Source organism: Scatophagus argus, chromosome 3, assembly GCF_020382885.2.
Source record: "Scatophagus argus isolate fScaArg1 chromosome 3, fScaArg1.pri, whole genome shotgun sequence".
Taxonomy (NCBI): Eukaryota; Metazoa; Chordata; class Actinopteri; family Scatophagidae; genus Scatophagus; species Scatophagus argus.
The window spans coordinates 15579860-15607739 of record NC_058495.1 but is presented as its reverse complement, the minus strand read 5'-3'; the positions used below and the strand labels follow the sequence as shown (position 1 = coordinate 15607739).

Genomic DNA, 27880 nt, shown 5'->3' with positions numbered 1-27880 from the left:
GCTTTCCTAAAAGCATGGCCTACAACATATTATTGTTAAAAATAAACATCCTCTCTCCCTCGAAGACTGTGCTTTCGAGCTCCTTCACCAAGTCACAGTGGTTTTGAAGATGGAACACCATAACTCTCATTAGCAATCAGCCTCAGTCAGCCTATGCCATCCTCAATCTCGTCCACCTGCCGGCACTCTGTCTTCATAAACCTCATCATCCCTGAACTGCATTCAGACTCACTTTTGCCTGTTTTTGTTTGTGCCTGCTTTTGGGTTCAGGTCAAAACTTAGAAAATAAATAAATAAATAAATAAATAACTTAGTTGAATAAATCATGTAATATTGAGTAATAAAATCCTTAACATGAATGATATGAAACAAAGTAATTTGCTCAGGTCAAAAAAAATCTGACGGTAAAAACTTAAGAAATGTCTTAACATGTTTACATCAAATAGTGTGGGTTGAGTGTGTCATGTAGCCTACTATGAATCTTCATTTAAAGCAGGTCATATGTTAGCAAGCTAACATTGGTTTATCAGGTTGTTCATTTAGATACTCTGTACAGAGATACAGAGCATCGAGTATACACCTGGCAGAAGTGGAGCAGTACGTTTTCATAATATGAACCTTTTCACTCCAAACCTTTTCACCCTTTCACTCAAAGCTAAGTTTGAACATAACAAAGAGGCAAAGCAGCATAACTAACTAAAGTTAGAAGGCTAAAAACTTTGTAAAGCCAAAAGCTTTTTAAACTTTTTAAACTAGATGATCTGTTTAGATTTATTAATCTCTTATTAATCAAAAGAGACAACCCAAAGGGTGGCTTCATATCTGACCACTTGATCAAAAGGCTGTGTTCAATGATGTAAACCGTAAAGAAATTGTATTTCACACAAATACAAAACATTACAAAACCTCAAAATGATATTCTAATGAATGCTGTAAGAGACATCAGGTTAGGCTAGATTAGCATAACTGGATATGTCTCAATCCGATATACATCCAGCTAACTCATTTATAACTTTAACTCTGCCTCCCTTGTTATTTTGGAAGTTACAGCTTTCTACAGCGACTTCCCATTTGCATGGCTAGTTGCTTTAGACTGGAGCAGTCCACAGATGTTTCCTAACAAACAGTTACAGAATCCACATGCAGTAGATGTGGAGCAATAGTAGCATTTATTTTGAGTTCTTTTTGTGGCCTCCCAAAGTATGTAGGCACAATATTCACCGGTAGCTCTGCTACAATATTCAGTTTACACTGGTAAGTCTGTTTTTAGTTTCCACTAATCCTAAATATTGTGCTCTTTAACTGCTAACTGCTACATGTTCACTAGCCAGTCACTAATTTTGTCAGTCTTCTATTTGGTGCTGGACAGGCAGTGAACAGTGGGTTTATTATTACTTATTTGGTACAAAATCTGTTCAATGAGCTGAAATAAACAATTGTTGATAGTTCTTGTGACTGGGGAAGGATGTTTTAGTAGTGCTATGGTCCATTCTTATTACCAGGAACTTAAGAAGGATTTAGCAAGGATTTGATATGAATAGCTGGTACAACACAATCCCAGCAGCTCGTGAACAGGCTGAGCTAAACATTCACTAGATGCATTAAATGAACAGCAAGCCTTTTAAGCTAAATAAATGATTTATTGTACAAAAGAAAAATGACAGTAAATAACCAACAAAAGACAAAAATAACAATTGAACAGTTATTCATATGCACAACCATTAAACTACAGAGTTGGGGTGATTTATTTTTTAAACTACACAAAGAATGGAGGAATAGGGTGGGGGGGCTGGGGAAGGGGGTGAACATTAGAAGCGGTGAACCTGTCCAAAACATCATAAATGATAAATGTCAACATTTGGGTAGGTATTTACATAGAGAATTCTTACTCTCATATATTTATATGAAAACACTCTCACACATACCAGTATACAAACACTAAAATTCAAAATGCAACAAGCCATAGCTGTGGGCACAGCTAATTATTTCTTTTGACCACACATTACCAGAGCCACTACCATCAGTCACTCTGTCAATAACTCAATCTGAACCTGAGAGCAAGGGGACCCTGTGGTTTTTATCTACATTTTTTGGGGTGGGGTGGGGTGGGGGTGGGGTCTAATGAGTTAAATGTTTGCACAGATTAATCGATGACAAATTAAAAAAAAAAAAAGCAAGGGTTTTAGAAGGCTAAAGTGAGGTAGAAAGACTTTGAAATGCATTGTAATTAATATTAATAAATAGACAATTGACCAGTTGAATTATTTCCAACCACTGCCTCTAAACAAACTTTTTCCTCCCTTTGAAATGTTCTAGCATATTCCTGCGATCACAAAAATTACAGCACACAACATGTCATCCTCTACTTTGGCTAACAATCCCTGGATACTCCTCCCATACTCACATGGGTGCTTTCACTTAAAATACACACAAAGGCGAAATCATGTCTACGCAAGACAGTTGACACCTTGTTGAAGTCAAAAGGACGTAGTCGCTCTAACATGGTAACAGATTAGCTGTTGGTGGGTGGGCCATTTCCAGTTAAAGCATTCTATGTTCATTGATCCAGACACTTTTTATACACATGACTTATCACCCAAAATGGGCAAGGAGGCCTTTCAGGCCACTGGTACAGTACGTCCAGGTTCCAGATTTGATAGAAGTGTGTGAGTGTATGGACAGGCCCCCGCTTCAGACAAAAGTCAGGAAAGCGTGATGGTATCAAAAAGAAGTGATAACCTTTCTAGTTTATGGTTGATCACCAGAAGCTTGAATATTTTTTTACTCCTATATTGTACAAGCTCTCTTGTGCTTGGTAAAACACAAACAACACTTTACCTCCTCACGCCATGAACGTCCCATAGTGCAAAATTTATTGTTGGTAAGGTAGAGTGCCCCAAAAAAGGTTTTTGTACCCCTTTTTTTTTTTTTTTTAAATATATACATATATCATTTATATATAATGTCAGAAGGCTCTTCCTTTATCCAACAGCATAGTGCTTTCGTTTACAACAAAAGGATATCTTTGCTTTGACATCCAGGAGATGAAGACAGATTTCAAACGTACTAATCTACTCTGTGTTCAAGCACTAACAATATTTTCTCTGTTATGATAATGACAATACAGTTGAGGTGGATGGGGGCATTTCAAAATGCAATCAAACATGTTTTCTAAAGTCAGCGGTTGAGTTACATTCTCATATTTTCTTCACGTTATGTGGTTTATGTGGATATTATTTCTGAATGCAGTACTACAGTTAAAGGATTGTGCATTTCTGTTTTAATGGTTTCTGAAAGGACAGCTGTAGTGCTGTGAAAAAGTGAATGAACTGGCTTTACACAAGCAATGAAGCTACTGATCTTTCTTAATTTATGTGTGTTTTTCAGACAGATGTGAACACTGTTGCAGATATGAGAGTGTAAGCTTCAAGTGATATTTGTGCTATTTTCAGTTCAATAATTCACAACAGAGTGAACATTTGAGCATACTGACAGTCTTGAATGTTTTGTTTCAGGGTATGGATTCTTCTTTCTTTCTGTTTGTTATTACAAGTTCAGTCCCAGGCCTCTTCAAGTTACAAAACAGTGCATTTACTTAACTGCTTTAAACATTTAATGTAAAGTTAAAATGTATTTGCCTTTGTTACAGAGAAATCTGTTGGGTTCTTGTCATCCTGCAGGACCCTGCTTGCCCTCTCCCAGTCTTCGCCAAATGACTTCAGATTTTATCTACAGTATGGTTTTACACTTGTGCAAATGAAACCTAAATCTGAATTATCTTCCTTTGCAGAATGGTAGAATCAGCTATACTGCCTGTATTTATCCACCTCGAAAGACAGGTTGAGTGAATGAGTCAAAATACTGTAGTATAACCTCTTCACTTCTCTCCCATTTCCTTTTTGAGTTTTACAAGACTACACATAAACAAAGATCAAAGTAACTGTGAAAGGTTTTGTAGATACTCAAGAATGTCACACTGGGGTGTTATACATTAATAGAAGGTATAGGTTTGGTTTTAAATCTCTTCAACACTTTACATCTCTAGAGCACATCTCTAAACATCCGTAAACAAAATTTTGGAATTATGCTATACTATTTCATTTAAACAGTAAGCCTTCATCACATCGGTATGGATATTGTTCTTTTTGTTAAACTGAAGGACTGCAAAATAATTCTGATCATGCCCCCTTGCAAACATTTTTGTGGATCAAATCTCACCTGTAAGTAAGCGTGTCTATGAAATTGGGTATTTCCAAAATCACCTTAGGACTGAAATTGCTTTTAAAATATTGTAAATGCTTATGTCTTCGGTAATCTCAATCCACTAACCTGGATATTTTCACAAAGATGCCATTTTAAAAAAAATCTTTAAAACCCACAAAACCAACATGTACTCTTTAACATAGTTTTGTCTCATTTACTGTTTTCTGAAGCTGCTCCACAAAGACAACTTCTTTAAATCATTCATAATGTACTATATTCCCATCACTCAGTCCTTTTTTTGATTTATGTTTCATTTATAACTTTTTTTTAAATTTTATTATTTTTTTTTTATTTTTTTTATTTTTTTATTTTTTATTTTTTTACAGTTAGTCAATTTAATTACTGGAAAAATGGAAACCCAGTGAGATGATTTTGTGGTTGAGCAAAAGTGAAATCTGGTGCTGTGGAGTGGATTCTTGTGCCAGGGGAGAGCTCCATAAGGATTTCGGGTGATTTGATGTGATGGTGGCTGTACACAAGTGTGCATCTCCCCTGCAGCCTAAGAGCAGCCGCATCTATCCACAACCATCCCTGGGATTTTGCCGTGAATGATCTGCTGCTTGTCATTGAAATAGAGCATGTTAATGGGGGACATCTTAGTTGGGGTGCAGCAGGGCCCTGCGGAGCCTCGGGGGTTGGCGTGCTGCACCAGGTGGGTGTGTGGGTATTTTTGCATGAACATGTACTCGCACTGGCCAGAGCAATAATTGGCTTTGTAGCGTTTAGGGGCAATGATCCAGTCCCAGCCGAACGCCTCGAAATCCACAGTGAGAGGGTAGCGACAACAGCGGGACTCGGTAGAGTGCTCGTCGCAGTCCAGGCCAAGGTTTCTCCGAGAACGTTTGGTCGTCTCTAGAACCTTCACTTCCAGGAATGGCTGCTGGAATCAGGGGGAGCAGGGGCAGGACAGAGAGAAAGAGGTGGTTATAAGAGAACAACAGCAACAACACGGTTGATAATGTTAGATAAGTGCCCCCAGTTTGGAGAGGCAACATGAGTACTGGCACAGAAGTTAAGCAGTGTTCTGCTGCAGATGGAGACATCAGCAAAACATATTTTAGCCACTTAAAAGGCGCACTCAAAAAATCTGTTTGAGTATATGTTTGTAATATGTTTAAGTGTAGGCTATATTTAAAATAGAATATTGAAAAATTCTGATAATGATATTAATATTGCTCATTCTGGAGGGAAACTGAAGTCGTTCGAAAGACCACCAGTCTCCTTAAGAACTGTAATTTTACTTTACACAAAATGGCAGTTATTGGTTTACCTCTGCCAGTTACTTTGTTTTTATTGTTGTGTGACTTCAATGAATCTGAACTAAAAATCACTGAAGTCACACAAACAAAGTAACCTTTCTACAGTACAACAGCAAATCCTGCATTCTGCAAAGCACAATTACTGCTTTTATCAAAGGAGCCTGGGAGCTTTGAAGAGAGCACAGATGGATATAGTGCTTCAGTTTTAATCTTAAAGTGGCCATCTGACAGCAGGGTAAAGTGGTAAAGAGATTTTAAATACAGCATACAGTTAAACTAATATTGATTTTTTTTTTTTGGGGGGGGGGGGGGGGGTCTTTTATTCGATGGCTAAAATACATTTTGCTATTGTCCCCTCCACAGCAGTATATAGCTTCATTTTGTACATTAATACTTTTTCTACTTCTCCAACTGACCACTATCTGTTGTATGAGATACACTGACTATGGGTAAACCCAAACAATCACTTTAAGGAAAATACAATTACTTAAAAAGCTGACAAATTTTAGACAATTCTGTCACTGTTTATGCCTTAAGTGACATCAGCATTTGAAATATTCTTATTTGCTTTTAGCTGAGAGTTAAATGAGAAGTTTCAACCACTCCCACACTTCCACACACACTGTATTAAACAAGAGGCTACAGCCTATCTGTTATTATCTTAGCTAAGCACAGAGAATGCAAGCAGGAAGAAATGACTGGCTCTTACACAAACTTAAGCGTAAAATGACGAGTTATGGTTTTAGGGAGAGTTTTGTTGTAATTTTAATGAAGAACAACAATTTATCGATCCACTGAGCTTTCTTGTCATTACTTGGTAACTTCACAGCACCTACAAGGTCCCAGCAGTTATTTGGTTAGAAATTGTTACAGGATATATACCTCAAAGTGTTGTTTGTCTACGGAACAAGATATGTGTTAATCAGTGATCTTTAAAGGTGACCAGCATACCAGGTGTATCTTTGTCCAGTCTTTATGCTAATGCTAAGCTAGTTTTAGCAACATGAGAATTTATAATCTCATCTAACTCCAGGCAACAAAGCAAAAACTGTTGATGACAGCCCCACAAAGGTCAAATAAATTCATGAGACTGAGGAGGACTGCATATTTTTTTCACGTAAACGCACAAAATCAAGCTACAGTTTCTTTTTGTGTCCGATCTATGCGTCAGCTGACCTACACATTCACAGCACAATTGGATTACAAACTACAAACTTCTTCTGGTACCTTGGTAGCTCAGAATCAATAAAGTCAATAAATCAGTTAAAAAACTTTATAAATAAAGAAAATATTTAGTAAATAATGTTATATTTTCAGGATGAAACTACGCAAGAGAGATTACATTCGATCTTAATAAATAACTAATTATGATGAGTGATTATATGTGGTACTTTCAACACTGTACTGAATGTTTTCACACAGTTAACAATGATATTGTAAATTTCTTGTTAAAGTACAAATCTGAAAACCATTGGTCATTACTTTAAGACTGAGCTTTTATCATATATTGCCACTGTTACCTTAAACAAACAAACTGATCCACTACACAAAATTACAACAGCAGCCTAATAATCCTCTTCCGCAAAAGACATTTTGACATATCACAGTAGGAAAAGCACAGCTGTAAATAATAAAATTTAGATGACTGAAATCCTGAAATGCTCCTGTTTCAGGGTCCTGGTTTTGATCATGTCACTGTCTCACTGTCATGCTGCCACGGCTTACTGGGACACTTGAAAACAACACAGTCATTGTTATGTTATTAGAAACACCTGTGCTTTTCCTTCTAGGACTACAGCTGCATTCAAGTTCCAGGGTCATGGTATTGTGCTCATTATCATGGCTTACTGGGACACTTGATGGAACTGTTCCATCCTTAAAGGGACAGCCCCCCACATCCAAAATGTATATTTTTTTTCTATTACCTGTGGTGGTCTTTATACATCTACACTGTTTAGGTGTCAGCTCCTGACTTTTGGAGATATCAGCTGTAAAGCTGTCTCCCTTCTGTTGAATGTGGTGGAACTAGATCGCACTTGGCTTGTGGTGCTTAAAGTTTAAAACGATAAAAATAAATAATTTAGAAATTCAACAGCAATGACTCTTTCCAGAGATTATGATCTCTTTAGTCAGAATAATCCACATACCTTGTCGTGAGCAGTTTCATGAAGGAACTATTTTCTTTCCATATGACTGTGTTAAAGGAAGTGTACATCTACTCATGGATGAGAGGCTGGCTAATGAAGCAAACTAAGCTAGATAATGTTAGCGCTCAACTGAAGAGGGTGCCATTAATGTCTACATTCCACCTTGTTGTTGGCAAGAGCTTCTTGTCCAAGAGTAGAAGCATGCTTCCTTATATGCACTGATATGGTGTAATTTATGAAGAAAATAGTTCCCACATGAAATTACTCCCAACAAGGTCTGTGGATTATTTTAATGGTAATGATTTCTGGAAAAAGACTTTACTGTTGCCTTTCTCAAATTTTTTGGTGATTTGAGCACAACAAGTAAAGTGCCATATTGTTCCATCACATTCGAGAGAAGGCGGACAACACTACAGCCTATACCTTCAGAACTCAGCAACTCACACCAAAACAATGTTGATATACCACAGGTAATATGAAAAATATGTATTTTTATTGCATTTCATTGAGTTTGTTCATTGATGGTTTCATAGTAAGTATCTAAACCTCTTGGTCTTTTTCCACTGAAGTGAATATGAGGCCCACTGACATCTCAGATGGTGAACATGCAAGCCATATGATGTTGGTAAAAGATAAAAATAAATAAATAAATAAAAAAGCAGTTCATTAGTCACTAGGAGCCAAAGTGACAAAGAAAAAGATTCAAAACCTGCTCATCTGCTATTTCAGAAAAAGAATTCATTTGTCATTTTGAGGTAATAACACAATGTTCCATTTGGCCACTGATTCACAGAGCACTGATAGAAGCGCTTTTCTAACGCTGATGGCTGACTCTGTATGCTTAGCTTGATCCTTGACCCAGGAGGTCATCTGCTAGCTACCATAACCTTGACCTTTGGGTAAAGCAAGCGGATCAAATATTTTACTCCATCGTGTTTGTTTTACAAAGCCTTCCTCTCCCCACAGTGATTCCAGCTGGGCTCTAGCACAGTTTTTTGTGACGCATTCAAAAGAGGAAATAAGCTGAAAGGCCATTGGGGTGAGACCATGTCAGCTTGGCCTTTAGGGCTTTTGTTGCAGAAAAAAGACCCAGAGTATCAGGGAGAAGCACAGAGTTTGACTCTTTCTTTGCTTGTTGTGTTTTGTTTTATTTTGGTACACTTGCCTGTGTTTTTGATCTTTTCTTCTTGTTTTGTTCAAGAATAATACTGCACACTGCTGTGTGCTCAGAGGGCAGTGATTTATTGGCCAAGACACCAGAGCTGACCTCTGATATGTGTTGTGAAGATCTGACCCAAATGACCACTTGGTAAATATTTGGTGTTGCTTAACTGATGTGAGTGGCCTACATAATTCAACATAGATGTTGTACATAACTGTCAGTCGCAGTAACTCTGGGATTTCTAACTAGACTAATGGTTCAAGGATGTTTTTGCTTGAACACCGAAGTTTGAACTCATCTATGGAAATCCATCTATTAAATCAGACATAAACTCTTTAGTACATTTTTAAAATTCTGTTCTCAGGGTTTGAGGCCCAGGAGCATCTTTTTAACATGAAGTGATCCACAGACATCTGTAAAGGACACTTGGATTCACATTTTGCGAAAGCGTACAATCTTGTCTACTTTATTTTTAATGTAATTGTATGTCAGAATGAATTTAAATTTTGACCATCACATGGGAAGAAAAAATGTCCAATACAAAAATGGAAAATTGTGCATGTGCACATAAGATGCACATTAAATTGTCAAAGGCAACTGTGAAAATTAGGAGAGTTATATACATTATCTGCATCATACATTAGTTAGCAGCAGACTTGAAGATGCAGATTAGGTTACCAGCAGAGGATGTGGTGATGACTTGGTGAAGGCTGATCCAAACAAAGCAGCTGTGTTTTCTCGAGACTTTACTAAATATAGAGTGGCCATTACTGACATGTTCAAACAGAGTACTGTGATGACAGTATTCAGCATTGAAATGTGATGAATGGAGCTCTCCCTGCATCCCTACATGTAGACAGCCTTTAAAAATCTCTTGCAACAATCAGAACAAACTAAATGTCTGTATACTGGAAACATGGATGGAGGATGGAGGATTTTGAGTCCCACCTTCGACCGATCGTTTGCTCATTTCTGATTTCATGCTAGCAGTGTCTTTAAACTAACACAACAAATGTTTGTGCTCAAGGTGAACCTGTGACGTATGCCGGAGGGAAGCTGTTCTCTTTACGGTGGGAGTTGTAACTGCTTGCTTCTTTGGGTCAACATGCCTTTTGATATCAGTACAGTGCACACTGAATTACCTATCACTATTTGTTATCTCCCCCTTGTGACAGTTACGGCGCTATATTCCTATTTTCTGAAGTTTACTTTGTGGCTTTGGTTGCTCTCCCCTTCAGCTCACCAGTTTTTTTATTGGTAGACATAAAACGCATGCAACCGTGCACCAGTGTGGGTCACCACCCGCTGCAGATATAAAAACTCATAAATACAAAGGTTTAAATACAGAAAGATAAAGTATATCTAACAATGACAAGCTTAATCAGCATTGCATGGACTTATATCCTATTTATTTATATGTTAAAGTCCCGCACTACAGGTTTAATGTCAGTGCTGTCAATACCTGTTGTATTTGTTGTTTCTATAACACAGGCTGATCCTATGTGATGCTATGCCTCATCCACTAAGGATTTGTTTTACATCAGGCAAATCATTGGAGTTTTGTAGTATAGTTCTGAATGTATTTCTCTTCTGTAATCAATATTTTGGCTGCCTTTCTTTAACTGAAGTAAAAATATAATGGAAGTGATTCCCCCCCTGCCCCAGGGACAGGTCTGAGGGTCCTTACCAGCCCCTCCTCCCCGGATCGCAGCGAAGTTACTGCCAGGTCATTGCCGCTCTCGTCAAAGGCATTGATGTCGATTCCCCAGTTGGTGTGCGGCTGTTTAAACCAGTTTTGCAACACATGCTTAAAGTCAATACTTTGCCAGTGGCCGACCCTGGAGTTGAGCTCTATCTTCAGGGAGCGGATGCGGATGTGGCGGCTGCCCTGCTCCGTGACGGGCTTCAGCCGGAGGATCTGCAGATAGACTGTGGAGGTCTGCTGCAGCGGTCGCAGGTACACCCACAGCTGGGCCTTCAGCACCTTGGTGAACATCAGCTTGGGACTGAACTTGAAGAAGCAGCAGCTTGGCTTCCCATTCACCTGCACCAAGGGCTCCGCTAGGGAAAAGAGGATAGTTACATTAATATATGAACTGTATAAGTAGTAAACTTGATCATTAGGATCATCATGTCTGTCTGGTCCTGCATCATTGACTCAAATGCATTGCTTTTTGTGCATCAGAGGGGATGTTATAAACAAAGCACAATCCAAAATAGGACTGAACAATATGAAACCAAAAAAACATGTAGCGATTATTTTGACAGATATTGCAATTGCATTATGAGCCACGATTTTTGTTCCCTCACATCTGGACAAGGATATGATGTCTACACTGGGACTACTCTGTAGCACCGCAGTGCTTCATTAATTATGGTATGTGTGACACATTTTACCTTAATCAAAAAATGGCAGCTCCTGTGATTTGAATGTTGCACATGTCCATAATGTGATTTCAATAATATTTGAATTAATTGTTCAGATCTAGTTGAAAACTGACTACTTCTTGACCAGCAAATCTTTCATCAGTTGAATGTACAGCTCTGGGCTTGACGGGGGTTCAGAAACATAGCTCGAAGTAAAACAGCTCAGTCATCCTGAGAAATCCTGACACTATAATTCACATATTGTTAATAACTTTGATCACATTCAGCCATATAACTGAAAGGTAACTTCTCGTATAGAGCCAAGAGAGGCCTTTTGAAGATAAAAGAGACACACAGAATTAGTAACATCTCTCAGCAGTTTTCTGATAACAACCATTGGTTCAGACTGTTCGGGACAGCATTCATAACTTCACACAGCAAACTGGAAAGTTTTATAATGGATGTGGAAACTTCTTCCTCTATGATACTAACAAATACTATATTCTACTAGAAGGCATATCCCCATCTGCAAAGACTCATTTCTCTGTGTCTACTTTGTGCTTTAATCCATCATCACATTTTAAGCTACACGGTCCCCACTGCAGTCAGGAAGAGCGGCTGATGAGTTGAAGATGCAAGCCGTCCTTGGCAGGCGGAAATCGAAGTTGCAGTAGCCGGACTCAGCACTTTGACAAGAAGGATGTGCAGACATTTTTTCTGCACATTTTTTGATCTGTGATGAATATTAACAAGGTTTTAAAAGTTAACATACACCTTGAACTCATGTAAAAAGTATATTCACAACCCAGGAGAAAATTTGTTTCTCTTTCACAAGATGATATTCTAAAACAGTATTACCTAAATTGACTGATTTTTTTTTTTTGTTTGATAAACTGCTTTTCTCTGTCTGACTGCTCATTGAAGCCACATCTGCATGAAGACTGTCTGTTATCATATGTGCACATGGTCCTGTTGTTTGGTCTATTCAGTCAAGTTACATATGTGATTACATCAAGGTTGGACAAACAGATACATTTGCATATTAAAACAAGGATCAGTAATGGTGGCCAGTGGCCAGATGGTAACCTTAGATTCCCCTGGGTCAGTCATAATGAAATGGTCTGCCCCTACATTACAACTAACAAAATTAAAATATCTCAAGTTTTTTAGTGGCTCACCCTAGTTGAAAATATATTTAGGCTGTGGATTAAGGAATAATTTGAAGAAGAAATCTCCAAAAATGCAGGCAGATTTGTTCCTGTCATGATCCTTCTGCTCTGGTGTTTCTGTGATTTGCACCACATGTCAAATCTGCACGGTTCATTTACATAGACCTCCATCTGATATAATGACATCCATCCATTGCATTCATACATTCATTTCCATGTAAAGCGTTCATTTATTAAGGGAAATTTATTCTGCTTCTATCTGGCATAATAATGTGCCAACTGAGTACAATAGACAATCCAATCTGCTCATTTTCCCTGCAAATTTGACATATTACTGCTCTAGATTTTAGCAAATAAACCGTTGTTTTCTCTCATTTATCAAGCAGAGGAGTGTTGTTGTTCCCTTTATTTAAAAAAATGACTAAAAACAAAACTGTATGGACCTGTCAATCATTGCTAAATCTGAGGTTGCTCAGGCAACCTGAAAATGCTTCCTGGGTCAAAAGGTTATTTGGCACCTCAGTCTAGTTAAGAAATGGGATCAGGGGTCAAAACCGTCAGCCTCTTTACATCTCAGGGGTTCTGGGGAGGGGTTGCCCTAATAGCCAGATTGAGTTTGAAGGTCAAGGTCGACCCTATGGCAATGGTAATATGTCTTTCTTCACAACATGTTTTTTTTTTTTTTTTTTAACCAGAGAATCATTTAAAATATCGGAGACACAACAGTGCTGAATCAGCTACAGTTTGTTTTTGTTTTGATTAGGGTGGAGATTCTCCAGCCAATAGTGAATTGTTTATCAACCCTCAATTGACCAGTAGAGAACACTGCACCGGGCTGTTTTTCTTAACACTAAACAAGTGTTGTAATTGAATTATGGGCATGCATTGAGGGATATGAATTCACTGAGGTACAGATGGACTATCCATTAGACGAGTACTGGGAGAAAATTGAATAAGGGCCAAGCCAGGGACAGACGTGGTCCTTCAGCCTGTATTTCCATGGACAGTCATTAGTGAGTGTAAATTATACAGTGTCTCACGCTGGACAAACAATATGTCAATGTTCCTTTTGGTGGGTTGCTGGGGTCACAGCAATTAACGTGGGTGGTGTTGTGTTTGCTCATCAGCACAAAACTGGGAATGAATGATTCTGCAGTTTGCTTGTGATTACTACTTTTTGTTGTTTTTAGTCTTTGCAGATGGGGACAGACACACGATCAGCTTCTCCTTTGCAAACAGTTTTTTCGGGGGTTTTGTTGAGTTCTTGGGGGCGTGAGGGGAGGATAAGAAGAAACAAACTACCAAATGCCACAGAGCTGAAATGGTTCAGTTTCTGGACCAGAGGCCTTTCTTGAGGAGGAGTAATCTGAGAAGCAGAGCCTGTACACCCTGATCCATTTAGGACCCCTGTTATTAAACACACATGTACAACATATGAGCTATGTCATGTTAAACAATGACTGCATTGATAGGTGAAATCAATTTGTGCCTTTATAGATCCTTTAAGTGCATAAGTAAAGAGGCAAACCACAGAGGATGAATGCCTGCAGCTTAATTACACCTCACGTCTTGGCAGAGCCCTCCACTTATGCAAAATGAGCAAAGCTTGCTTGTAAAGATCAAAAAACCAGTGGACATTTAATCCCCTCTACCTGAACTAACTTTGCTCCTGCTGCCATTGCACATTACTGTTAGAGCACTTCACATTTTTACAGCAACTGCAGGACTATTTTTATGGCCTAATTTCCTGAACAATTTGCTCAATTATAGTTCAGTGTTTTAACACTTTGGTTTCCAGAAATAAAGATATGAATTCTGATTTTTGCATTCAGCACCACCTACTGGATTAATAACACCTCTCTCCTCGGCCAAACTGAAGATGAAGATAGAGACTAGTCCATATGCAGTCAATACACTCTGCTAATTTGACTTAAAAAGTGAATATTGTGTACAACCCAAGTAAGTAAGTATGGACAGAGGCTGTGTTTTTCCAAAGGAAACAGGCTTGTTTGCTTTTCATCCTCATGTTTCCAGCCTACTTCATTATTACAGCAGCTTATTTCCCTGTGGTATAATTGCAGCATATGCAGTGCATGAATTTTACTGCCAGCACGCAGCAGGCCTGCAGGTGGGCCTATCAAACATCTGGTGGACTCCCTGGGTACCTGTGTCCTGTAGTTAGCCCACAGCCTCCTATATGTGTATGTTAGGGGAGACATATAGAATACAAGGGTTTATTCACCATACCATCTGTCCATTTTAATATAGCTATGGCCTGTTTCAAAGTTAAATGCTTTTAATAACCAAATCCACTAATGTTACTGAGGGGTACAGGAGCAAGAGCCGGTTAAATTGTTGAAAACAGATGGAGAGGGGATGTTATGGTGTGATTATACGATGAATAGTTAACATGTGTTAACAGTGAGGGCGCTTAAATGTATACCATAAAAACTGTAGATTCTAAATCAGTCAAATAGATATAAGTTTGTTTTTGATTTCTATGAGATATATAGAGAAAAAAGAATTTGCAGAAAGTTCACAAAGATTTCTATGTCTTGAGATGAAGACACTGCCTTCATGTTATCAATTTTCAAGAGCTACCTCACAAAGCTTACTACAACTCTAAGACTTACTACAACATCCAATGATCATAACTGATTTAAAAAAGAAATGACAAAGCTTAATATGTCAGTTTAAGAATTCAAAACCAAGTCTTGATTGATATGAAAATTTATCTTTAATCTTTATGTTCTTTGAGAATTTTCCCACAGTGGAACTAATAAAGGCCTATCTTATCTTATTTTCTTATTTTATTCTTTGTCAAATATCAGACGGCAAAGTAAAAAAAAAAAAAAAAAAGTAGCTAAATGATAAATTCACCGTGACAATGATGTCAGTCTGAATTTAAAAATGACCTTCAAACTTCTATCTTGTATTCTTAAAAAGAAGAAAACCCTAAAAACATTAGAGTTAACCTTTTTTCCCATAACTCTTGACAGTTGTATGTGTATTGTTCAGTAACTTGTTCCAATCACATGAAAATCTTTAGCTAAAATGGTGTGGTGAGAGAAATGGTCACTTATTGTTAATGTCCAAATGGATAATGCATAATGGTATAAACCTAGATAGGACTTTCATTTGCATATATATCTATATTTTCTTTTCTTAATGGGAAATGCAAATGTGCCATTTTGTGGTGAGTGTGTGTTTGGGAGCCTTCATGTTGAATAAATGTGACTCTAGGGTATCCCCACGCACCTCAGCATATTAATCATCGTGACACGTTCACGACCCTTCTAATAAGACAGGGGCCACAGTGCACCCCCTCAAACATCCCATCCCACCCCAGCCGCACTCCCTCTTTGTCTCTCGGTCAGTCCCAAGGGACGGGAGAGGGTGGTGGGGGAGGCTGGGCTCAAGCTGGGGATGGAGGAGGAGGGGGGGTGTGTGTGAAGTTAGACCCCCTCATTCAGAAGCCCTCCCCTGGGACAACGGCAGGCACAAGACTCCTATTAGGACCGAGCACAGTAGCCCCCCAGGAGCAACAAAAGACACCTCCTAATGCTGCCTGTTCTAGCTCAGTGAACACACACACACACACACACACTCGGAAACATGCAACCACACATAACATAAACCATACACAAGTTCCAAACTGAACGTCTTCACCAAACAGCTCATTGTTTTTAGTGTTGTATTATAAGGGGAACGTCTGTAGGACATGTCCAACAGAACACAGAGAGCGTGCAGTGAACTGCAATAAGGTGGACAGCTGGACAGCAGGAAGCATGCTGGGGTCTCACCACTTGTGTATATGTGCACCCACACACGCATGCAGGACGTCCACGTCAGAGGACAATGTTCTGCTCTGTTTTTAAAGAGTTAAATCTAAAACTTTCTGCATGAGGAGAAATATAATTATTTTTTGCATTTGGAAGCTGAGCAGAGCTTTGTTAACTTAGGCTCTGACATCAAATTTGTTTGTATCGGGGTTTTAAATAAAGATTTCACATTTGTTTGGCATTTGGTAGATTTATATTTTCTTCAACTACTGACAGTTCCTGCCAAGTTTCCCAAAATGCACCAAGATAATAGTATCAGTTCCTTTACTTTTAATTGTATCTAAGTAGGCTAAATATCTACTAGGTTGACAGGCATCATTCACACAGCCAAAACATACATCAAACTACAGTCTAGTTGTTGGAAATCAGTTTTATCTCTTTTATCTCTTATCTCTTTTCTTCACTGAAATGTGCTGCAGTGTGTTAGTTAACCCAATTCTTTCTGGCATCCAGTTTGGCAGTGACCCTCTCGAGAGATAATCATTTCAGAAAGGGCTGACGCCTCAAGGCAAGGGCTTCAGCAGAGTTGTAGCACAGAGGGGGCTGACAAAAAATGGAAAGAGGAGAATAAACACTTGACAAGCAATTGAGAAAAGGCCATTATTATTTAGATAAGCGTCCGACTGGGTACTGTTCACTATTACTGTCAACTGTTACTCATACCTGGAATACTTTGGTTCTTTACTCTTTCTGTATTAACCAAATTTTTAAGTAATTTTAAGTAAGTTACCAAATATGGTGTAACACTACTATTGCTTAAAAGGAGGAGGCTGTTCAAAGACCTGGAGCCGCTGAAGAAACTGATTTTACTCTGCACACAAGTGTTATAAGAAACATTGTTAAGAAATAGTGGAGGGACGCAATTTGCCATTGTAGCTTTTAGTCTGTCTTATCCAAAGAAGAAGAAGCAGCTGTGAAATTAGTTTGTGAAATTATAAGTGTTATTTCTTCATATCACTTGCTGCCTCAGCCATAGGTTCTGGACCTGAAAACAAGGACATGATCCCTCACCAGCTTCCCAGCTAATTGTGTTTACTTAAATGATCAACCCAACCTGTAGGTTCTGCGGCTGGGAACTGAGGTGAGAAATTTTTCCCCACCCATTCATGTTTTTGACATTGCACATGATTTTTGACACTTTTCACACAAAAAAATAAAAACACCTATCCTAATTATGCAGATGACACTATCATATATCGCTCTCATCAAGTGATAATTCTCCCTTAACCTCAGCAACCAATTCAGTTCCATTTCGATTGAGTTTTAATTTATGTAGTTCCACAACTAAAGTTATGACACTTTCCAAAATGTGTTCAACAAATCAGTGATTATGGACAAAACATTGCTTATTTTGTCCTTTAGGTGTTGTATCATATGGAACATCATAAACCTGTCTGTTAGCAGTCAGTAGTTCCAAGAGGCCTCATTTATACTGATCAGCCACAACTTTAAAACCACTGACACTGGTGAAGTGTTTCTGTTTACAATGCTGTATTCTGCAGGGAAACCTTGAGTTCTGGCAATCACACAACCACCACCACCAGAGTAAGCCGAATCCACCCTCAATGCACAGGACCCAAAGGATCAAACATTCTGATGCTGGTGACCACAAAATATCCACAGAGGTCCTATGTCCCGTGTCTCTTCCCCTGACTGGTCAGAGCTGTTTAAGCAGCACAAAGGGGGAGCTGCAAAACATAAGTAAGTGATTTTAATGTTTCAGCTGATCGTGTGCAGTTAATAACGTTATCCACAGTGCAATAATGATCAAAAGGCAGATTAAAAGCTAGTCTGCTTATCATTTTAAGACCATTTTTTATATTAGACTTTCATTCTGCATTCATCTATATTTGTCTATTTGTCATTTTCTAATTAAACTGGTATTTTCTATTTATTATTTTTAATAAATAGTATTTTACTTATTTGTCTTGTGCCTCTCATGTGAACTGTGTTTCTGAACTTCTATCCTGCTCCTTTGCAAAAGAATTCATGCAGTCCAGTGAAAGAAATTCATGCATATCACTATGGCCTAGGAGAACTGCTTTATTTATTGTCGCTCAACCTGAAACTGAGCTGCCAGCAGGTCAGAGTTATTTTTTCAAAATTGCATCCTTAAATCTCTTTCCTTACACGAGCACATTCACACACTATCTTCCACACACACACACACACACACACAATGTTGGATCACAGATTAGTTTCATTGCCCTAAATTATCAAAATATGTGACAGATTTCTTCCTGGAAGTCTTTCTGTTTGAGCATATTCAGCTACTGAAAAACAATCCCTGAAGCCACTCAAATCTGTCAGAGGCTCAGCCAAGAATTTTCTCCAAAGACAACTTAGTGTGACCACATCGTGCCAACCCTCCCTGTAGGCAGCATTTTCCATATATACAGTTTCCTAGAGAATTTCAAAGCAACATAAAGGTGCCCTTTATGAGATTCTCTTTATCTGTCTGCGCTGTAAATTATAGAAATCAAACATGGCTTTTGTCCCTAAAGAGATCACTTTCACTGTGCATTTTCATAACTTCCATAATGAGCTTCCTGGGGTGATGTGGGTACGGCAGGCAGAAATACAACCACAGGTGATAAATACAGTGAGAGCTGCTCTCCTCTGTAGCAGAAAAGAGGCTAATTAAATTTTCATGTAGATAATCGTGAGGTAATCCACCGTTAATTGTGCTTCTTCCCAACACAGTGGCTCCCTCATGGGATCCAGCGTTATGCCCATGCAGCATTTCCTTTGCTTAAACGCCTCTTAGATTTAATGGACTCTTCCATAAAATGATCCTCAGCAGCTCCTCGCGCACGACCACACAAAGCCTGAACGCATCCACCAATAATAATCCCCTCAATGATCTCCATTTTATCTTTTCACTCCCACCCTCCTCCTCCTTCTCCTCCTCCTCCTCACTCATGTCCCTACACAGGGCTTAATTACTGGTGTGAAGTAATTATTTCCTTTATTAGTGAAATGTAACATCTGTTTCAGGTCTTTTTAATTGTACCTATAAAACCCTTCCATGATTTCTGTCCCTTTAGGATAGGACCGGGCTGCTTGTTGCTCCCTGTGGACTCACTCCCTTCTTCCCTCCACTCCCCCCCACCTTTCATACTTGCAGCGTGAGCCGTGATGCACCTAACCCTGTCACACTCTTTGAAATCCTTTGAAAAAGCAACGAGCAGCTCACTGGTGTTCACAAGCAGAGATCGCCGTTTACTTACAAAGAAACACAATAGATGTGCTTGCGCAGCCTCATCTGACACTAATACAGTCTTAAATCCACTCTCCACTCCACTTCTCAGTGTTGTATTTTTGGTAAAGCATGCATTAAAACCCAAATGCCAAGAGAAAAGAACGGCTGCAGGGACTGGTACACGGGAGCGTGGGAATAGAGGAAGGAGAGTAGAAGGAGTGAGATTCCTGAGGCCCTGGGGAAATTTTGTCCCTGTATTAATAGACTTTGGTCCCTTTGAAATTTTATTACCCATAAAGTTGACAGTATGTTGTGCAATTTCTACAGTCCTACAGACCTTTCTTTCTTAAGTTTTTACTTCTCTTTAAACAAACTGGTCTTGCCCCCTGGCGTCCAAACAATTCAACACCAAAGTTTATCTTTCCCTCAACTGATGCCAGCAACAGGGTGAACAGGTGTCATCGTCAAACTGAGACCTCCATGGAATAAATAAATCTATAAAAACCTCACATAGTCATCAACTTCCAGCAAACACTGGCCAGTGAGTTGAAGACAGTCCGACTTCTGCTGCTCTGTCCTTTTAGCGCTCTCCCTCTTAATTTTTATGGTTCCTGCACCTTCAGGAAATGACCCTTTTATAGGGTCAACACTATAAAAGACTTGTTTTTTTGTGGGAGTGGTTAGTGGATGTGTGTGTTTGTGTGTGTGTGTGTGTGGTGGGGGGATAAGTGTTCAAGTTACTACCGGTTCGTCTTTTCTGCCAAAGAAAGAGACCCGATGAGGTTAATAGTCTCCTCTTCCAATATATCACATAGCTGTGAACCCTGTGACCTTTTTTGTCAATAGGAGAACTTTTCTCTGGAGTGTGTGTGTGACTGTGTGAGTGTGTGTGTGTGTGTGTGTGCGCGAGAGAGAGAACATCCTTATGTGTCGAAACAAGTGTGCACATGTAGAAATTTGAATAGATTTGTATACGTGTGTTCACTTTTATGTACTCGAGAATTGTGTAGGCCTGCGCCTGTGAACTGAACCTGCCTCATCTTAACAGAATTATGTAATGACACCAATATAGCACCTCCTAACACACAATCATGATGGACAGGACAAAATGTGGGTATAAAATAGTTAAATCAAATGGGAAATTTCAGAGGTATCTGAACAGTGATCTAAACCTCACACCTTAAACCGTTAAGATTTTCCTCAGAGTTAGCCATGATGAGTTGGATGCATGTCAGTGTCTGTTCACTGCTATTAAATTTAAACACTTCCAGGCAGAGTGCTGCTCTCGGCTGGATCATAATATTGTCTGATTTCAAAATTTACTGAAAAATATCACCGTACATAAAATAAGTTTACTCAAGGGTAAAGATGGTCAAGAATACAATAAGCTTTTCACAAACAAGACTAAAGCACAACAGGTGATATGAAAATGACTGTATGACGCTTCTGTTCAAATGTTTTCCCTGATGTGCTTTGGCAAAATATTTGGGGTTTTTAGTATTTATTAGAACAACTAAATAGCTTGTGTTTACTGTGCATCATAGAAAGCCAGAGCTAAAGAAAGGAGGAGAAGTTCAGTGATGGCAGAGGAAGATCTGGCCTAAATGTCTTGGACAGGTGACAAATGGGAGACTGGTGAGGTCAAATCCTAACCCCACCTCAGGCAAAACAAACTCAGCTCCAAAATGCACTGTGCATACAAGCTCGCGCACATTTCCACACATAAATCAATCAATATACAAACAGTTCAGCTCGTGTGTGAATGCAAATAGATTTGTAAATAAAAAAAAAAATCAGCATTCATTCAGAATGCTGCACTAGAAAATGATCCTGATAAACTCCATAAGCTCCAAACTGAGCCATTTTTGCAAAATGCATGAACAACGAGTGGAGCAGTAACCTACACAGCACACTGTATGGAGGGAGATATTTTAGTGCCGCATTATGATATAAATAGATGTACTTTTCCATGAAATTTCATAGTAATTAGAGACCAGGAAGCATGGACCCTCTCAACCCCCACTGCGGCACCCACGTACCTTGAGTGAATACTAAGAAGCAACTCTGGCATGGGTCCAGTTCAGTATGTACTGTGTGAACCCACATGGCCCATCAAAGGCAGTGTGTGCGACCGTGAAAGGGTGATTGGGTTCGAGGTGAGCAGGGAATAGTGTTTGAAGTCCTCCTTCTATCAGAGAGACAGAAAAGGCACTTTTAATCCTGTGGGATCACCAAGGCGCCACAGGCGAAAGAGATGCACTCATTCTCGCAACTCTTCCATGAGTACCGGAGGAAAGAAGAGGAAGGAAAGAGGGGACTAACGGGGAGGAAGGTGGGGGTTGGAGGGAGGGAGGGAGGGAGTGAGGGGTGAGAGAGAGAGAGAGAAGGAGCAGATGATAAAAACTGCAGCTGACGTAAAGAGATGAGGCAAGCAGAACAGAGAGGAAGTGATGTAATATGACAGATACAGCACTAATGGCAGTCATTAGCTCCTCTGGCTGGCATGATACCATTAGAAATACATATTTAGCCAGCATCACACATACTGCCTTTTCCAGGCACTTTGCATAGCATGTGTGTGTGTGTGATAGAGAGAGTGGCAAAGGAAGGGAGGCAAACAGTCACAAACACAGTTTGAGGATGTTGTCGATCTGCCTCGCAAAATGACAAATGGGTGTGTTTGATCTTGTCTGTATGCACAGGTGGAGAGGGTATAATACAATGTGGCACCTATCAGAACATTGGAGAGATAACAGCAACTCGTTACAGAAAATCATAACCATCAGCATGTATCACACACGCTAAATGTGTGTTTGTGAGAAAGTAACACAAATAGAAATGGAAGGACAGAGAGGGAGATCAGCATTAAAACTTGAAGGTCTAACGTACTGTGAATGTGGAAATGTCCTAAAAATAACTGCCACATGAAACAAAATGGTTGACAAATGACACATCAGGTGCTCCTTAATTCACCTGTAAGGTACAAGACATGAGCTGCCCACCGATCTGCTTTAGGGAGAACTGAACTGCATCACTCACATCAGTCCAGAGCTAAAACAGCAGGCAGAAGAAACTATCTATAAGACACAGGCAGAGGGCTCACAGAGATTTCTGCAAGAGGCAATTTAAACAACAACAACAACAACAAATAGTTAATGTGTTAGAGAAAGAGTGATGGAATAGGAAAGAAGGAGATAAAATTCATCATTTGAGCCTGCAGTTAGCAGTTGACATGTCAGGACAGATGAAGAGGAGTTCTTAAACTATAAGATATTCAGATACAAATCAACCAGTTCACCCAAAAACTAAATGATGGGAGGAAAGAAAGTGAGGCTTTTTTCAGACTTTTAAAATGACGGATAGATAGTGTCAGACAAAACATAAGGCCAAAGTCTCCTCCACACAGTCGCATCTTTGTTCACTCGTGAAGTAAAAAAAATAAAAATAAAAATAACAAGAAGAAAAAGATTATTTGGATTGTGTTTTATCCGCCTTGTGCAGAATATATTACGTGTGTAAATGTTGTTGAACCCCGCGATTCGCCAAGAAAAGGTCACACACTCCCCTCGACCCTAACTGATTCTCTGTCTTTGTGTACTCTTGGTGGAAAAAAAAACGAGCTGCGCCCATAAACTTCGCATTTAAAAGGCAAGTGCGGCCGAGGGGGGCCGCTGCACGAGGGGAACAATAGCAGCTTTTTGGACACACTTTTTCTCACTGCGATGAACAGCAGGGAAACCGGTAGAGCCTCCTATAAAAGACCGATAGAGCACAGCTGCCAGGGTTCAACAGTAATTTTATAAAATGTCTCCAAGGGGCCTGCCTGCGGTTTATCAGTGGATTTATGGGAAACTATAAGAGGGCGAGCAAATTGTTAGGGGGCAATAATCAGAGGGCCTCACGACGAGACCATAACTCGAGATTTCGGGTCCTTTATGCAAGAAAAAAAAAAAGGAAGACATAAAGGGTGAAGTGATGTGACTGCCAGCCAAATGCTGCATTATCATTAATAATGCACTTGACATTCATCACGAGTCTGTCATGCGTTTAACGTTTCGGGCTGTCAGGCGGACAAAAAAAAATCATCTGGAAGAGGGACAGTTTGAGCATGACAGCAGGTGGACTGAGGAGTTCAGAAGCTAAATATTAAGACACTGCTCCAACAGGACTCAGCCCTGCATCATCATCATCATCATCATCACCATGAAAACAAAAGTTCTTCAGGCCATACTGGGGCTGTCTGTCTCAGAGTGACGAGGCTCTTTATGCTGCTGATTATTGATTTATCAGATTCACGCGTAATCCCTGTCCTATTTTGACAGCCGTGACCAGCAGCTGACCAAAGACATTTGCCTAATTTTATCAGCCGGCTTCAGACACACAGAGTGGACCCCCAATCTGAATCGCAAAAGTAGATTAGGTCACTGACCTTAACGAGCCCCGGTGGCTTCACTGTCCGCGCAGCAGGCCCGAGTCACTTGAACCTTTCTGCTCCGCAATTACGCGCATGACGCATTTGGAGACAATATTGTTGGGCTGTAAACTATTACTCACGCTCAGAGGCCATGGTGATCACGGACTCCGTGGTGGCGTGGTACTCATCCTCCTCCATAAACTCATCCTGGGACGACGCGTCTCCCTGGAAGTCATGATGGTCCAGGAGCTGCTGGAGAGGAGGCGCCTTGGGCAGCAGCTGATTAACCACCTCCCGGCTGATGTTGGGCGCCTGCTTCAGACGCAGTTTGCTCAGGATCTGGGACTTGATGGTCTCCAGTCTCAGCACTTTGCTCTGCTCCCTCCAAACACAGGCTGAACACTCGTGGGAACCGGCGTCCTCGTCCAGCAGGGACAGCCCGGCATCCGTGGGCGTCTCGCTGGCAGAGGGCAGCAGCAGATTGGGCTCATCGCTCCCCGACTGTCCCAGGGAGATGAGCACCATCAAGCACAGTAAGAAGTTGTACCTCGGCATGACGATGCGTTGACACCAGGCAAAGCAACTTTTTTCTGTCTGTTTCTTGCTTTTTGTACTCGCTTTAGCCCGTTATATTCCCTCTCTCGGATGTGCGCCGCTCCTTGCCTTATCCTACAAAAGGCAGGCAATCAGTGACATGCATCTAATCCAAATCGATCACCCCGAAGTTGCTTTTTTTTCGCAGCGGGAAATGTTGCAATAAATTTTCCAAAGATAAAAAAAGAAAAAAGAAAAAAAAAGAAAAAAGTACGTCCCAGTGTGTGTCGCACGGGCTGTTGTTGATTGAAAGTTAACAAATTATTTGTCTGGTTAATGCATAGCCCGCTCACGTGTACTATAATGGTTGTTTTGGGGGTCTTCTGTACAATTTAGTCCATGGAGGTGTGTGAGTGTTCAGAAGTGTCACTGAAAAATGTGCAAGTGCGGTCAAAAAGGGGCTCTTTATATATCTCAGCTGCCCGGTGTCGTAATCCATCTCCATTGGCTAAGATTGCAACAAAAGGCTTTTAGGTCTGTCACCAAGTCAAGAGGGACAGAGCGAAGGGAGGGTGTGCGCACTGTCACGGGAGTATAAATGTTTTTACAGTGCACACCGTCTCACAATAGAGATATAGCCCAATTAGGTTATTATTATGATTACATAAACTATGGCTCACTGCGTCTGTTGTTATAAATTGTTTATTATGGTGTAAATTTATAAAAAGAGAGCTTCATGGTGTCCTCTCGAATCCACCACATAATCTCCCATCTCATGCACATCTGAATATCTGTGGTGCATTTTAGGAAACCAGCTCATGGGGAATATTCACACAGACCTACCTCATGGTTAGATGCAGATTACTTAAAAGTTGCACGTCCTTGTCCGACGCAAACTGGGCGCCAATATGAAGAATGTGTGCGGACCAGTGAAGTAATACCTAACTGGTCTGTTTTTTGTTTACATTAAAAAAAAAAATATGCACAAATGTGGCTTTTAAAAGGCTGCGTGCTATGGATAGTAATAAAAAATAGCATTCAGTTAATAGCCTGTTGAAGTGCAGTTGCAGCAAGGACGCATTTACTCTATTATGGTGTATACAGACTTTATTATGCACATGATCCTGCTTTAAATCATTCATTTCTACTGAATACTGTAGTTGGTAACCTTATGAAAGTGTCACACATTTTTGATTGTCTCTCCATGAATTGGTATGAATTGAAGAATTTTAAGTGTCCTCTCTATGGCCCACAGTTTGTCAAAAAATGTGACATGATTTGATCAAATGGTAGTCCAGACAACAAAGCACGGACTGATAAAGTATTTATGACTGTACCTTTGTGCTTAACAAAAGTTGTGGTGTTTCTGGAGCTTTTTTTTTTTTGGGATACACAAGTGATTTGCCTGCTTAGCTCATCACTGACCCACTAGTGCCATCTGCTGGACAAAAACCAGAACAGGTCAGGTTATAAGTTTTCACTTTTCATCACACTGTGGAACTTCATTGTAAGACAGGATATTCTAGTCATTAGCCCATAGGCCTATATAGTTTTTTGTATATGGCAGTATTAAATATGTATTGTTCAAATACCGACATGAGGATCATGTATTAAGGCACCGGAAATACATACTGTTGTCTGTTGTTGCGCTTAAGTGGAGCTTCTCAGACATTCATGTACGGGCAGTGTTGACTGTGGCTGTTAATATGAAGGGAGCTCGCAGCCACAGGATCCAATAACAATAACTACCTCATTTATTTTTATAATGGCTGACCTGACCTTATCTAAAATACACAGATTAAAAAAACCGGTTGACTCTCAAGTGATGAAACGCTTGTTCACCGTCTTTTGCACAAACATGTCCCTGCTCTGTGTGTTTGCAGGTCTTTATGTTTGCAGGTGGGGTATGAATCATTGACATTAAATTCACAAAGACCAATCCAACAGCTCAGATTACAGTAACAACACCTAAAACTGTGCTTAAGCTCAAACTACCCTTTCAGATAGGTGGGTTTAAAATACTGCCAAGTTAAATATGAATATCACATCACAATGGTACACTGAGACAGATCTGCTACCAGCAAACCAGTTGCTGCAAGCTGAAGCAAGGAGATGGTTAGCTTTGCATAAAAAGTGAAAAACATCAAATTACTTTTTTTTTTTTTAGAAGGCGCTAGCCCATGTGACATGAGTCAGGTAGATTTTGTTACTTTTGGACAAAATTTCCAGCTTTTATGCTAAGCTAAGCTAACCATCGAATGCCAGTAGCTTCTTATTTTTACGTACAGATGTGAGAGCGGTGCCGATCTTCTCACGTAACAGTAAAAAAACAACTAAGTTTACTTTCCAAAATGGTGAAATATTGTTTTACACATTGGGTGGACAAAACTTAACTCTTGTAGGAGAGTTTCAAATAAGAAATCCAGTGGTGGGTAATTTTCACTAGCTATGGACCTTTTGCCTTCACCGTGTCATCCAGTACAGTTACAGCCCAGATCACATGGTCTTTCTTGAAAATAGGTACTCACGTCTTTCTATATTATACTTATGCTCTTTAATATTTCTGTAGTACATGTGGAATAGAACTGGTCCCTGCTTCTGCCACCTTATTGTGCCATTGCTGTATTTCTTTATCTGTACAAATGTGTGAATACTGGATCAGAAGTCAACAAATACTCATCACATTCTCTTCAGCACACAAACAATTGTTCCTCTCTCAAACTCTTGAGTCTGGAGTAGCAGGACCTTCTACACAGAAAGGAAAGGCCCATTTTTGAGTCTTCACAAGCTGCTGGACTTTTTGACCTTTAATCCAGCCTTGTGATGCTGGGTTTTTTACCCTCCATGATTAGCAAGAAAGTCAAAGTGCTTCAGCAGTTTATTGGTTTAGGGTGTGAAGATAATGCTGGGGAGCAACTAGAGGGCTTGTAAAGGTGGGTAATCTACACTGTCATACAATTAAACAGTGCTTTTTATTACAATTTCTCTGAAGTCTTGTTAGAGTTAGAAAAAAATGTCCCACATCGACAGTCTCACATAACCTGAATATTTTGTGTCTGCTTGTTTCAATATTTTTTTGAAACTATATGATGTGAAAAATGAGTGAAACCCCAGAGTCATATTTTTCCTGTATGTCAAATCGGAAACTCTGTGCACCATTATAGACATTTCTCTCTAATTTAGCCTTTTTGTCTTAGGGAATTTGACAAAAAATAAAAATAAAAAAAATGTGAATGCGAGCAACACTTGGCTGTCCAACGTGATTCAGTGTAATTATATTTTGTCATTAAGTGTAGGAAACCGCTTCTTTTTTATTGTACTTATCTACTCCTTGTGTCCACAAAATACACATAGGCTAAACCAATGAGCTCACCTGAAAATACCTGAGAGACCTTCTTGTCGTCGACTTTCAGCACGCAGGACTTGACACGGTGCTTATCTGAACTTTAAAACAAACATGAACCAACTTATTTTTCACTCGCCAAAGTTTCAAAAATGTGATGACTGTGAAAAGGCTGATC

At 39.7% G+C, this 27880-nt stretch overlaps 1 protein-coding gene across 2 annotated transcripts; it reads right to left on the bottom strand.

Annotated features, from left to right (window-relative positions):
* Nucleotides 1-1670: 1670 nt before the first annotated feature.
* On the bottom strand, nucleotides 1671-27880 carry gdf11 (growth differentiation factor 11). 2 transcript variants are annotated; one of them, XM_046384091.1, is made up of 4 exons: nucleotides 27733-27880; nucleotides 23966-24494; nucleotides 10519-10892; nucleotides 1671-5140 (listed from the first exon to the last, which is right to left on the bottom strand). In XM_046384091.1, the coding sequence occupies exons 2-4, from the start codon at nucleotides 24378-24380 to the stop codon at nucleotides 4763-4765; spliced, it is 1167 nt and encodes a 388-aa protein (XP_046240047.1). In that variant the 5' UTR covers nucleotides 24381-24494; nucleotides 27733-27880; the 3' UTR covers nucleotides 1671-4762. The 2 variants fall into 2 exon arrangements, with proteins under 2 accessions (XP_046240047.1, XP_046240046.1); XM_046384090.1 differs by lacking the exon at nucleotides 27733-27880 and having other exon boundaries at nucleotides 23966-26746.